Source organism: Nansenia antarctica (assembly GCF_963989245.1).
Source record: "Nansenia antarctica genome assembly, chromosome: 11".
Lineage (NCBI taxonomy): Eukaryota > Metazoa > Chordata > Actinopteri > Argentiniformes > Microstomatidae > Nansenia > Nansenia antarctica.
The window spans coordinates 2,631,959-2,645,254 of NC_137681.1; the positions used below are offsets into that span (position 1 = coordinate 2,631,959).

Below are 13,296 nucleotides of genomic sequence, written 5' to 3' on the forward strand. Positions count from 1 at the left end.
GAACACGTTAGCCTAGCCGCGAAAAAAAAGCCATTGTGGATTTCATGAACTTGTAATGAATATACATGTAAACATACTGTATACTGTCTAAAGCTATGGTTAACATATACATGTAAACATGCAGTATACTGTCTAAAGCTATGGTTAACATGTACATGACATGTAAACATACAGTATACTGTCTAAAGCTATGGTTAACATATACATGTAAACATGCAGTATACTGTCTAAAGCTATGGTTAACATGTACATGTAAACATACAGTATACTGTCTAAAGCTATGGTTAACATATACATGTAAACATACAGTATACTGTCTAAAGCTATGGTTAACATATACATGTAAACATACAGTATACTGTCTAAAGCTATGGTTAACATATACATGTAAACATGCAGTATACTGTCTAAAGCTATGGTTAATACATGTAAACATGCAGTATACTGTCTAAAGCTATGGTTAACATATACATGTAAACATGCAGTATACTGTCTAAAGCTATGGTTAACATACATGTAAACATACAGTATACTGTCTAAAGCTATGGTTAACATATACATGTAAACATGCAGTATACTGTCTAAAGCTATGGTTAACATGTACATGTAAACATACAGTATACTGTCTAAAGCTATGGTTAACATATACATGTAAACATACAGTATACTGTCTAAAGCTACGGTTAACATAAGATCTTTATGAACTTTGGCTAAAAAAAGCATTGTACACTGTCTATAACAGATTCTGTTTGTTAGAGGAAATAATAAATGAACATTTGAAGACTCAGAAGTGTTCTCTTTGTTGTGTTAACAATAGTGATGTAAGTTAGATTTGGTGAGATCACTATGGAATATTAAATCATCAATCTTTGCTCACTACATAGCCTTTCTTACCTTCAGGTGTGCATGAACTACAGGTTATCAACTGTGAAATTATATCTGAATGGTCTTTATTGTCATTGATATAGTACAGGTACCAAACAACGAAATTTGGGAGGGGGGCTCCCCTGGTGATAGGAAAGAAAAAATAAAATAATAATAATAATAATATCGGTATCGGTTATCGGCCACGAGAAGCGGGTAAATATCGGTATCGGTATCGGTTGGAAAAAATGCATATCGTGCATCCCTATCACAAACCAACCTCCACAAACCAACCCTCACAAACCAACCCTCACAAACCAACCTCCAGGACAAACCAACCCTCACAAACCAACCCTCACAAACCAACCCTCACAAACTAACCCTCACAAACCAACCTTCACAAACCAACCCTCACAAACCAACCCTCACAAACCAACCCTCACAAACCAACCCTCACAAACCAACCCTCACAAACCAACCTTCACAAACCAACCCTCACAAACTAACCCTCACAAACTAACCCTCACAAACCAACCCTCACAAACCAAAACTCACAAACCAACCTCCAGGACAAACCAACCCTCACAAACCAACCTTCACAAACCAACCCTCACAAACCAACCCTCACAAACCAACCCTCACAAACCAACCCTCACAAACTAACCCTCACAAACCAACCTCCACAAACCAACCCTCACAAACTAACCCTCACAAACTAACCCTCACAAACCAACCCTCACAAACCAAAACTCACAAACCAACCTCCAGGACAAACCAACCCTCACATCCGGACCACCCCAGGCCATGGTACTGGTGCTAGACCACCAGACCACCCCAGGCCATGGTACTGGTGCTAGACCACCAGACCACCCCAGGCCATGGTAGTGGTGCTAGACCACTGGACCACCCCAGGCCATGGTGCTAGACCACTGGACCACCCCAGGCCGTGGTGCTAGACCAGGGGGATGTGACCACACACAAAAAGATGACCCCTCCAAAAAAAAGAAAGACTGATACTTACGTTGCCTTGGCTATTTCCTTGATGCCGAACAGAGCCCGATGATCTTCGTCATCATCCTCATCGTCATCGTCGTCTCCACCCTCTTCATCCACAAACTCCTCTTCCTCCTCCTCCTCCTCTCGTTCCGGGAGGTGCATGTCGCCCGTCTCCAACCCCGGTCGCTTGTCGATGACGAAGAGTCCGTCTACCGCCGCTGCAGCCGAGGAAGAGGAGGGCCGGGGGGAGGAGGGGCTCGCTGGCTCTTTTCCCTCCACACACAACACGTCTTCATCCTCCTCCTCCTCTCCTCCTCCCCTCTCCTCCTCTTCCTCTTCCTCCTCGTCGCTGCTGTCCAGGAGGCTGAACACCGCCGACTTGGCGACGACGACGCTGTCCCTCTCCTCTTCGCCCCCGGTTATGACGATCAGGTCGGCGGGGGCAGGCGGCGAGGCAGCTTGCTCGGGGAGGAGGGAGGGAGGAGGGGTTCCTGGTTCCTCCTTCCGACTCTCTGCCTGCTGTGGGGTACGAACGGACGACTGGGCTTCCTTCTCCTTCTCCTCCTTCTCCTTCTCCTCCTCCACCTCCATGGCCTCCACCTCCTCCTCCTCTTCAGCATCATCTTCATCACCCTCTATAGCGACAACAGTGGGAGCGGCGGCGGTTCCCTTAACGGTGACCGTGTGACCGGTAAAGCCCTCGGGATCATCATCCACTTCTTCCTCTGCTGCCCCCTGGAGGTCGGACGCTGTCACTGCAGCCTCGTTCTCAGCCACATCCTCAGGGGAGTCGTCCCTCTGGAAGCTGGACGTTGTAACTGCAGCCTCGGCCGCCACCTCCACATCCTGAGGAGACTGCAGCTCCCTCTGGTGGCTACCTTCCGCCACTGTGTCTTCAGCCATCTCGGCCACAGCAGGGAGATCAGACACTGTTGCCGGGGGGGTGTCAGACGTGGTTATTGTTGCCGGGGGTGTGTCTGAGGTGGTTACTGTTGCCGGGGGGGTGTCTGACGTGGTTATTGTTGCCGGGGGTGTGTCTGAGGTGGTTACTGTTGCCGGGGGGGTGTCTGACGTGGTTATTGTTGCCGGGGAGGTGTCTGAGGTGGTTATTGTTGTCGGGGGGCTACAGGGTGTCTCCTGGGCAGGGACGACATCATCCTCAGGGGAACCGTCGCCCCTCTCCTCACCCCCCTCCCCTGCCTCTGCAGCCTCTGCGACCACCGCGTCCACCACCGACTCCGACTCAGAGTCCGTGGTCCGGTGGCTGGAAGGAAGGGGGGCGGCGCGCTTGCGCAGGGAGCGTCGGGGGGAGCTGGGGCCGGACTCGAAGCCCTCGCTGTCGCCCTCCGCCTCCTTCGGCTTCACCGAGCGCCTAGGGGTGCGTGTGCTCCTCCTGGGGGGGAGGGGGGGTCGCTGGGCCTCGCCGGTGGCGGTGGTCTCCTCCGTGGGGAGATCGATGGGGATGGGCTGGGTCGCCCCCCCCCGGCCTCGCCCGCGGGTTGTGCGGCGTACCGTGGAGGGGCGGCCAGTGGAGGTGTGAGACTCCGCCTCCGACAGCTCCTCGTTGGTGTCCTCGTTGGTCGATTTAGACGTAGGTGTAGGCTGGGCTTCCTTCTCCTTCTCCTTCTCCTCCTTCTCCTCCTCCACCTCCATGGCCTCCACCTCCTCCTCCTCTTCAGCATCATCTTCATCACCCTCTATAGCGACAACAGTGGGAGCGGCGGCGGTTCCCTTAACGGTGACCGTGTGACCGGTAGAGCCCTCGGGATCATCATCCGCTTCTTCCTCTGCTGCCCCCTGGAGGTCGGACGCTGTCACTGCAGCCTCGTTCTCAGCCACATCCTCAGGGGAGTCGTCCCTCTGGAAGCTGGACGTTGTAACTGCAGCCTCGGCCGCCACCTCCACATCCTGAGGAGACTGCAGCTCCCTCTGGTGGCTACCTTCCGCCACTGCGTCTTCAGCCATCTCGGCCACAGCAGGGAGATCAGACACTGTTGCCGGGGGTGTGTCAGACGTGGTTATTGTTGCCGGGGGTGTGTCTGAGGTGGTTACTGTTGCCGGGGGGGTGTCTGACGTGGTTATTGTTGCCGGGGGTGTGTCTGAGGTGGTTACTGTTGCCGGGGGGGTGTCTGACGTGGTTATTGTTGCCGAGGAGGTGTCTGAGGTGGTTATTGTTGTCAGGGGGCTACAGGGTGTCTCCTGGGCAGGGACGACATCATCCTCAGGGGAACCGTCGCCCCTCTCCTCACCCCCCTCCCCCTCCCCTGCCTCTGCAGCCTCTGCGACCACACTGACGCCCTCCTCCTCCTTCTCCTTCTCCTCCATCTTCTCTTCCTCCTCCTCCTCCTCCTTCTCATTCTCCTCCTTCTCATTCTCCTCCTTCTTCTCCTTCTTCTCCTCCTTCTCTTCCTCCTCCTCCTCTTCCTCCAGAGTCAGGGTGATGTCGTCTACCACCTCCGGATCAGCGGCGGCGAGCAACATCGGTTCCTCCTCCGCCTCCTTCGGCTTGGGGCTCCTCGTCTCCTCCTCGCTCCAGGCCAACTTCTCCAGGAGGACCCCCAGGGCCTTGATGGGGAGGCGGGGGGTCCTGCTGCTGAGAGCCTCCTCCTTCTCCTCCTCCTCCAGCCTCTCCCCTCGACCCACCGCGTCCACCACCGACTCCGACTCAGAGTCAGAGTCCGTGGTCCGGTGGCTGGAAGGAAGGGGGGCGGCGCGCTTGCGCAGGGAGCGTCGGGGGGAGCTGGGGCCGGACTCTAAGCCCTCGCTGTCGCCCTCCGCCTCCTTCGGCTTCACCGAGCGCCTGGGGGTGCGTGTGCTCCTCCTGGGGGGGAGGGGGGGTCGCTGGGCCTCGCCGGTGGCGGTGGTCTCCTCCGTGGGGAGATCGATGGGGATGGGCTGGGTCGCCCCCCCCCGGCCTCGCCCGCGGGTTGTGCGGCGTACCGTGGAGGGGCAGCCAGTGGAGGTGTGAGACTCCGCCTCCGACAGCTCCTCGTTGGTGTCCTCGTTGGTCGATTTAGACGTAGGTGTAGGCGCCACGGTAACGGAGGCGGTCCTCCGTTGGCTGCGGGTCATCCTGTGGGAGGAGGAGTCACAGGACACGGCCGAGCTGCCTGACTCCGCCCCCGAGGCGGGCTGGCGGCTGGGCGTCTGGTTGGGGGCGGAGTCGTCTGAGGAGCGGGGGAGGGGCTTCTTCCTTTGGCTTCTTCTCGGGGCTCCTCGGCGCGTGATTGGTCCTGTGGAGGCGGAGTAGGAGGAGTCGTCTGACAGGGCTCCAGGCTCCGCCCCCTCGTCCTCCTTCTCACCCTGGCCGATAGTGGGAGGAGCTCTACTCCTCCGACGACTCTGCCGCCGCGTGATTGGCTGGTCTGTGGACGCCGCCTCTGACACGACAGAGCAGCAGGACTCGGACTCTGATACGTCGGCCTCGTGGGGGGAGGAGCTAGGCCGGGGCTGGGGGGAGGAGCCAGGAGTGTGGTGGAGCTTAGCGCAACTATTCCTCCTCGTCATGGTCGGGGACAGAGAGCGGGCGGGGGAGAGGGGGCCGGTCTCGTCGTCGTGCGATTGGTCGGGCTGCTCGCTGGTCTCTTCTGATTGGACGACAGCAGCGGCGGCTCTCGTCCGGGTCCTGACGGTAGAGGAGGGCGTGGCCTAAGGGAGAACGAACGCACAACATCAATACTCTGCACCCACAATGCACTGATGGTCAAAACACAGCACCCAAAACCTCCACATGCGCGGGACGACAACACCTCCTCTCCACACACAAATACTCACACCACCCACACACAGGCATCACAACACGTTGTCTAAGCCAAGAAAACTAAGTCAAAAAAAGCATCAACAACACAAGCTGTATATTTAGCAACTAAATGACTTGTTATGTAAACAAATCTCGCAAAGTACTTCAGGACACACAACAAAACTAATGAAATAAAAACAATAAATATACAACAGACATGGTAAACGACAATGTCGGACGTTCTTCAGATTGGTTATGTAGTACTGGGCAGTTTGTTTTTGTTTATTTTGGGCCGTTTTGGGGGTCGGAATGAGAACTTTTATGATCAAATAAAATGATGAATGATTCAGTGTGAGGGACACATGCACCTAAAACAGAGCCACGTGTAGGGTTCCTTTCTGCATTTAAAAGACTTACACAGGCCTATACATCCATCATTTCACCACCACGAGTATAACAACAGTGAGTTTGTCTGTGTGCATGATGCAGAAACTAAACTTGCTTCATCTCCACTTCTACCACCTAAGCCTGGTTTGGAGCCAGGAAAAAAACAACTGTGAGCAGATAGTTAAAGTCAAGAGCTTCAAGTTGAGCTCAAATGCCTCAAAACTATCGCGATGAACACATCTGTCTGGACTATAACTGTGAGGAGGTTGTTGATCGACTTTACCGTGTCATTCTGGCGGCCTGCCGGGGTCCTAGGGGCCTGGGTGGAGGGTGTCTGACCCGGGGAGCTCACACGCACTCCTCTCCTGGTGGCCACCATCTTGGTTCATGTGCCCGATCACTCCACTTCCGGTACGCACACGTGTTTCTACTAACACGTGTTCCTAACAGACTCGACCAGTCGATGGTAGAAAGGAGAAGCGACTGAGGTGTGTGAGGGCGATAGGGTTTGTGGATAGACTAAACTAATAGATACAAGTCAATTTTACACTCACCACATTAGAGTGCCAAGCGTTTTATGTGGTATCTACCTGTTTTCACAGATTATTTGTTTAATTACATGATCTGTTTTCTATTGTTGGTAAATATGTAAATACGTAAATACATTTGATTTAATAAAAAATAAAAAAATAATAATATTGAAGTTAACTGTAGATTATTAATTATTAATCTCTGAGTATTGGAGAAGGGGTAGGATAAAATAAGCTTATGCTTCTTCCTAGCTACTCCTTTTCGGACATGTTAAGTAAATAGTGTTTTTTATTTTGTCTTGTTTTGTTTTTTGTTTGTTTTTTGTTGTTATAACTATTTCTTTTATCACATGTTCGAAATAAAGCTTTCATTCATTCATTCATTCATACCTAGCAACAACACTCTGATTGGCTACAGGGTTAGGGTTGGGTGTTGAACACAGGCCTGAGGACGGAATGAAGACTAGAGTGTCCAGTGTTTTATGTGGTTTCTACCTAGCAACAACACTCTGATTGGCTACAAAATGAAGCGTCATAATTTATGCATTCCTGGTGAATAAAGTCACCCTTGGCAGTCTAGGATGTTGACAATGTGGGTGACTTTATTCACCTCGGTGATAAATTAATCACTCACTCATTCACAGGTGTCAGGTAACAGGGACTTTATTCATCAGGTGTTGATGTTTGATATGCAGTGATGATAAAACCACCACAGAAACAGACCATTAGACAAACGTATAATATCACATAGAGAAGATCTATCTCTCTCATATTACCATCACAGTCACCCTTATTAAACAGTTTTTAAGCATCTGATTCCCTTTGCAAGCCATTAAATCAATAACATTCTTATCAAACGTACATTCTGTTAAATGTAATTACGTCACACACATGCAGAGACTGAAGGACAACTTGTGTTTGTGTTTTAATAAGACAGACAGCCAGTCTGCTACCTCACCATCACCGTTCTAAAGCTCTGGGACCTGGACGACACTGATTATTAATGTGATCAATGGATCTGATCAATCCAAGTGAATTTAATTGTCTGAACATCCCCAATTTCACTCTGTACAGACCCAGTATTCATTACACTCAAAATCCCCAAATACTTTACATTTAAAGAAGATGTTAAAATGATAACTATAAATATAATTCTAAATGTGCTTATTTTTCTTCTTGGTCAGAGTTGAAGGTTAAAAATCAGTCAGTGTGATTGACAGGAGAGATGATCAGAGGGGCAGAGTTTTTACCACCATCATTCAGGTCAGGCCAGAAGAATGGATAGAGTTTCTCAGTGAAGGTGCAGCCAGTGAAAGAGTAGATCAGAGACCTGGCCTCCACATCATAAAAGGAGACCTGGCCCTCCTCATAATCCACAAACACCCCCACCTTCTGGGGCTTCTCTCTCAGGGACAGGCGGACAGGAGGGCCAGCGAATGCCCAGTACCCATAATTTCCATTCAACCCTACAGTCCAGAATCCTTTCACAGGGCTCAGTGTGATCTGCCCCTTCCTGTTGATGGACTCTCTGGCCACTCCTACACCCCACTCAGTCTTCTCCTTCACCTCCACTTCATAGTAAAACCTCCCTGAGGAGAAACCCTCCTTTCCTAAAACAGAGGCACAATAGGAAAACCTCTCTGCGTTATCAGGGAGATTCTTACTTGTGGCTCCACGTCTAACTTGTTTCCCATCCTCAGACAGAATGAGACAGGGATGTGCTGTATCAGGGTCCAGAGTCACGTCCACTGCATACTGCTGACTTCTCTTCAGCTTGACTTCAGGCAGCTTCTCCATCTCTGTATTCAGCGTCTCCTCCAACTCAGACAGAACTCTCCTCACAGACTCGACATTCAGATCACTGTGGACGCTGACCTCAGACCAGTCCTTGGTGTGTGGAGGGGTGGGCAGGGAAGGGAAGCTCTGGAGGAGGTGGAGGTGGTCCTCAGTGTGTGAGAGCTGCTCCAGCTCAGTGCTTCTCCTCTGTAGCTCAGTGATTTCCTGCTCCAGCTCTTTAATCAGCCCTTCAGCCCGCCTCTCTGCTGCTTTCTGCTTCTCCTCGATCACGTCAAGGAGCTCAGCCTGGCTTCTCTTCATGGAGTCCACCAGAGCAGTGAAGACCTGTACGCTGTCTGCTTTCTCTCTCTGTGCATCTTTCTTACTGAGATCTACTGAGTGCTTGATCTCTGAAACCTTCTGCAGTCGCTCCTGGATCATCTGCTGAACATCTGCCTCTGTCTTCCCCAGCTGAGCCTTCCTCTCTCCATACTCCTCCTCTATGGGGACGGTGTCATGGGTCTTGTGGTCTGTTTTCATGCACAGCCAACACACACACATTTCATCACTCCTACAGAACAGCTCCAGGAGTCTGTCGTGCTTCTTACACATCCTGTCTTCCAGGTTCTCCACAGGGTCGATCAGCTTGTGTCTCTTTAAGGCTGCGACTCTCTGATGAGGCTCCAGGTGGGTCTCACAGTAAGAGGTCAGACACACCAGGCAGGAATTCAGAGCCTTGCGCTTCGTCCCAGTGCAGACGTCACAGGACACTTCTCTAGGTTTGACAGGTGTGTCTGGGGCTGGGCTGCTGGCTGCCTTCACTTCAACAGACTTCCTAAACTGAGCGGCCATCTCAGAGATGAAAGTATTGACAAAGAGATCTGGTCTCTTATCAAATGCTTTTTTACACATTGGACACTGACACAGGTCATTGCTGTCCCAGTACTTTCTGATACAGGCCATGCAGAAGTTGTGTCCACATTGAATAGAGACTGGGTCAGTGAACACATCCAGACAGACAGAACACAGGAACTGCTCCTCAGACAGGAGACTGCTGGAGGAAGCCATATCTAGAGAGACCAGAGGTGACACCATAAAGCATTTCCTGGAATCAATCAGATCTCGATAGTTTCAGCTATGGAGCTGTCAAGACTGTCTTATGTGATTATACAGCGACCAATAATGATAACATTATTCTACATCACATAGGAAATAGTCCTTAAACCAAATCAATATGTTTTACATACTGAACCGTCTATAAAAAGAGTGTGAACACAATAGTTTATCTTGACTTGTCATTGTAAGTGTCTCAACTCACCTGTCTGTGATTCTGTGAGTGTGATAGATGTCTCTGTCCTTTCTACTGTATGTGTGATAGATGCCTGTTAGGGGACGATATCTAACAAGTTTGAGAGAGTCGACCCTTGTCCACGATGCACTTCATGTCTCTACACAGTTTAGTTTCATTTCAGCTGCCTGACGTTGAGATGCTCCTCCCCTCCCAGTACAGCTCTCCTCCCTGGAACAGAGTTAACCCTTTACAGGCTGCTCTGTTTCTAACTGTTAGCTGTTAACTGTTGTTGCAGGGGTGCAAACTTGTCACCTTTCTGCTAAATTAGCCGTTTTTACTTCAAAATAGGTCATCCACGTGAATCGTGTAGGTCTGCAAAAAAAATATTTGGGGTGGGGGGGGAGTCTACGTCTCATCCAAGTCACATGGTGGACTTCAGGAGGAAAAAGTCCGAGATCCAGCCCCTGCTCATCGACGGAGAGAACGTGGAGAGAGTCTCAACCCTCTGATTCCTGGGGGTGCACATACAGGATGACCTGTCCTGGAAGAACAACACAACAGCCACCATCAAGAAGGCACAACAGCGGCTCTACATCCTGAGAGTCCTCAGGAAGGAACACAACAAGCAGGAGATACTGGTGGCCTTCTACCGCGGCGCAGTGGAGAGCATCCTCACCTACGGCATCTGCAACTGGTTCTCCAGCTGCACAACCGCGGAGAGAAATGCGCTACAGAGAGTCGTGAGAACAGCCCAGAAGATCACCGGCGCCCCCCTCCCCTCTCTGGAAGAGCTGTACAACACACGCTGTCTCAGGAAGGCCTCCAAGATCTCCAGAGACCCAACCCACCCTGGGTACGAACACTTTACCCGGCTGCCCTCGAAAAGGCGGTACAGGACCATGGCCGCAAGGACAAACAGACTGAAGAACAGCTTCTACCCCAGGGCCATCCAGGCCCTGAACACAGCAAAGACCTAGGTTCTGGGCCCTGGACAGTCTGGACGGATTGATGGCAGCTGCTGGACTGAAAAAAATCAGGTGTAGTGCTGAGGCACAAATATGTAAATTTCTAGCCTGCAAACTGCGACACTTCAAATGAATGTGCAATAACACTATGTGCAATATGACAAACCTAGTTGACTATCTGTACAGTATAGTATAGTGGATAGTGTACATAGCCTTTATTTATTTATGTAAACCAGCTCCTTCCCTTCTTGTGTTTTTTTAAAGTTTTTTTTTCTTTCCTAACACCAGGGGAGCCACCCCTCCTAAATTTCGTTGTTTGGTACCTGTACTATAGCAATGACAATAAAGACCATTCATTCATTCATTCATTCATTCATTCATTCACATGATGACTATTCTTCTAACTAATCTTCCTGTCTGCTAAACTCCGCTGCTGTTGAAATAACTTTTGGCTTCATGCAGCTAGATACAATTCTAGACAGTGTTGAGGACAGTCACAGTAAGCAACAAGCAACCTGTTTTCAACATAATTATGCGGGTGTTAAGGTTAGGACCGCCACTGAGACCACCATTAGTGCTAGCGCTATCCACCACAACCCCGTCAACAACAAATGTTATCCACACATTGATAATTGTCTTAGTGAGAAAAATAGTGTCACCTTTTTGGGCCATCACCAGTTTGCATTACTGCCGTGAACCTTTTTTTAAATCTAGAATTGTATAAAATGTGTTTGAAACGAATATTTCAGAATACAAATGTGGCGACTGTGGCTCAGGAGGTATAGAGGCGGTGTCCAATGATCGCAAGACCGGTGTACCGGTGTCCTTGGGCAAGACACTGAACCCCAAATTGCTCCCAGTGAGCGGGCTGGCGCCTTGCATGGTAGCTTGCCTCCATTGGTGTGTGAATGTGTGTGTGAATGGGTGAATGAGAGGCTGTTGTAAAGCGCTTTGGATAAAGATGCTATATAAGTGCAGTCTGTAATGGATTTTTCATCTTATAAATTATTTTAACATGTATGTATTGGATGTATGCATAGTCTATTCATCTTCACACAGAATGTAACAGTCCAATTCCATGGAGTAATTTCCCAATTACCATTAGGCCTACTATTTACAAAGGCCAGCTTGTGCTGTCACAAAAGATCTTCTGAAACATGTTTATGCATGGACAATAATTCATATAATTAATGGACAATAAAACCACAAAGTCACAAAGGAAACATTTTTTTAATGCTTAGAATTTCACCATTAAAAAATCATATTTTATGATATTTTCACAATCGGTGCACCGTCAAGTGTGTGGTCTTGTTTATTCAGCCTCTTTGGCCTGTGAAAAGAGAGAAAGATGAACATAAGAGATGAAAATGAATGAACATCTTACGTATCAGTCACTTCAAACAACACAACAGACTGTTTAGGGCAACCAGCAGGCTCTGGGCTCAGCTGTGAGTGTCAGTTTGGTTTGTATTAATCTGTCAATAACAGGAGGACCCTAATGCATTGTGCAATGCCCAAAAAAAAGGTTTAACCCCCCCCCTCTCCCCCCCTAGGTTTGTGTACTAGCAATCAACAGGTGTGACAGCAGCTTCGTACCTTTCCAGAGTCACGGCCCTTCGCCCTGAGCTTGTTGACCTGGGACTCAGCGATGTCAGCACGCTCCTCTGCCTCCTCCATCTCATGCTGCACCTTACGCAGTTTACCCATGTGGGTGTTGGCTTGTTCCTCCTGGGAGAGAAAGAGAGAGGGAGAGAGGGGGAGGGAGAGAGAGAGAGAGAGAGAGAGAGGGGGAGGGAGAGAGAGAGGATTTTAGACTTCAAGGCTTTTTAAGACCAGCGCGGGAACCCTGGTATGCAGTGGTGTAGTCTATGTAATATGCAGGACTACGCCGTATACCCACTAGGAAAGGCCAACGATTTCCCTATACCCACTTAAAAATGTGTGAGGATACGTAACAGCGTTTTGTGACAGACCTTTCACACTTTCCTTCATAAAATTCACCCCGTCTGTGTTACGAAGCACTTGACTTTTGGACCATTGGGACTGACTATAGCGTCATATAGGCTACCATCAAAGGGGGGAGATGCGACATGAAATATGTTAAAATGCAGCACTATCATGCACAGATCAGCCTTATAACATTTCATTTAGATATATATAACGCTAGACAGGGAGCGCAGATTTCTTTTTATGGCGTTCCGAAATTAACGATATGAAGCTGGGAGGGAAAAATCACAGTATACCCACTAGAAAATACTAGACTACACCACTGCTGGTATGTGACTCACCGCTTCCTCAGCCTGCCTCTTGTAAGCCTTCACTTTGAGCTGCAGCTTGTCGACCAGGTCCTGAAGTCTGTGGACATTCTTCTTGTCCTCCTCAGTCTGTGGGACAAAGTCAAAGAAACAGAAGAAAGTCAATGTCCATATTTCAACTGCATTGCGGTGCTTGACTGTACCAGGATGTGTGAAGGTGTTTCTGGTACCCTTACCTGGTGAGAGAGCTCCTTGACTCTGTACCAGGATGTGTGAAGGTGTTTCTGTGAGTCTTACCTGGTAAGTGAGCTCCTTGACTCTGCGCTCGTACTTGCGGACGCCCTTGATTGCGTCTCCGCCCCTTTTCTGCTCGCCGTCCAACTCGTTCTCGAGCTCACGCACCTGTACAGGTGTAGGAGGGAACACAGCCGTGTGTTTAACACTAGAACAGCCATGAGGGGTCATGTGAGTAAAGAAAAGTGTTATATCTTTG

The 13,296-nt window shown here is 49.6% G+C and overlaps 2 protein-coding genes across 2 annotated transcripts in view; both read right to left on the bottom strand.

The window, feature by feature from the left end:
• Positions 1-6,365, bottom strand: part of dnttip2 (deoxynucleotidyltransferase, terminal, interacting protein 2) — a gene marked incomplete at its 5' end in the record, with an annotated part of 10,285 nt that extends 3,920 nt beyond the window's left edge. The window contains 2 exons of the mRNA XM_080541881.1: positions 1,886-5,508; positions 6,270-6,365. Coding sequence (XP_080398007.1) covers positions 1,886-5,508; positions 6,270-6,365 — 3,719 coding nt within the window. The remainder of the gene's footprint in view (positions 1-1,885; positions 5,509-6,269) is intronic.
• A 1,061-nt stretch (positions 6,366-7,426) lies between these two features.
• On the bottom strand, positions 7,427-9,360 carry LOC308168104 (E3 ubiquitin-protein ligase TRIM21-like; the record flags this gene model as incomplete). Its single annotated transcript, XM_080542579.1, has 1 exon — positions 7,427-9,360. The coding sequence occupies one exon, from the start codon at positions 9,358-9,360 to the stop codon at positions 7,717-7,719; it is 1,644 nt and encodes a 547-aa protein (XP_080398705.1). The 3' UTR covers positions 7,427-7,716.
• Positions 9,361-13,296: the final 3,936 nt, after the last annotated feature.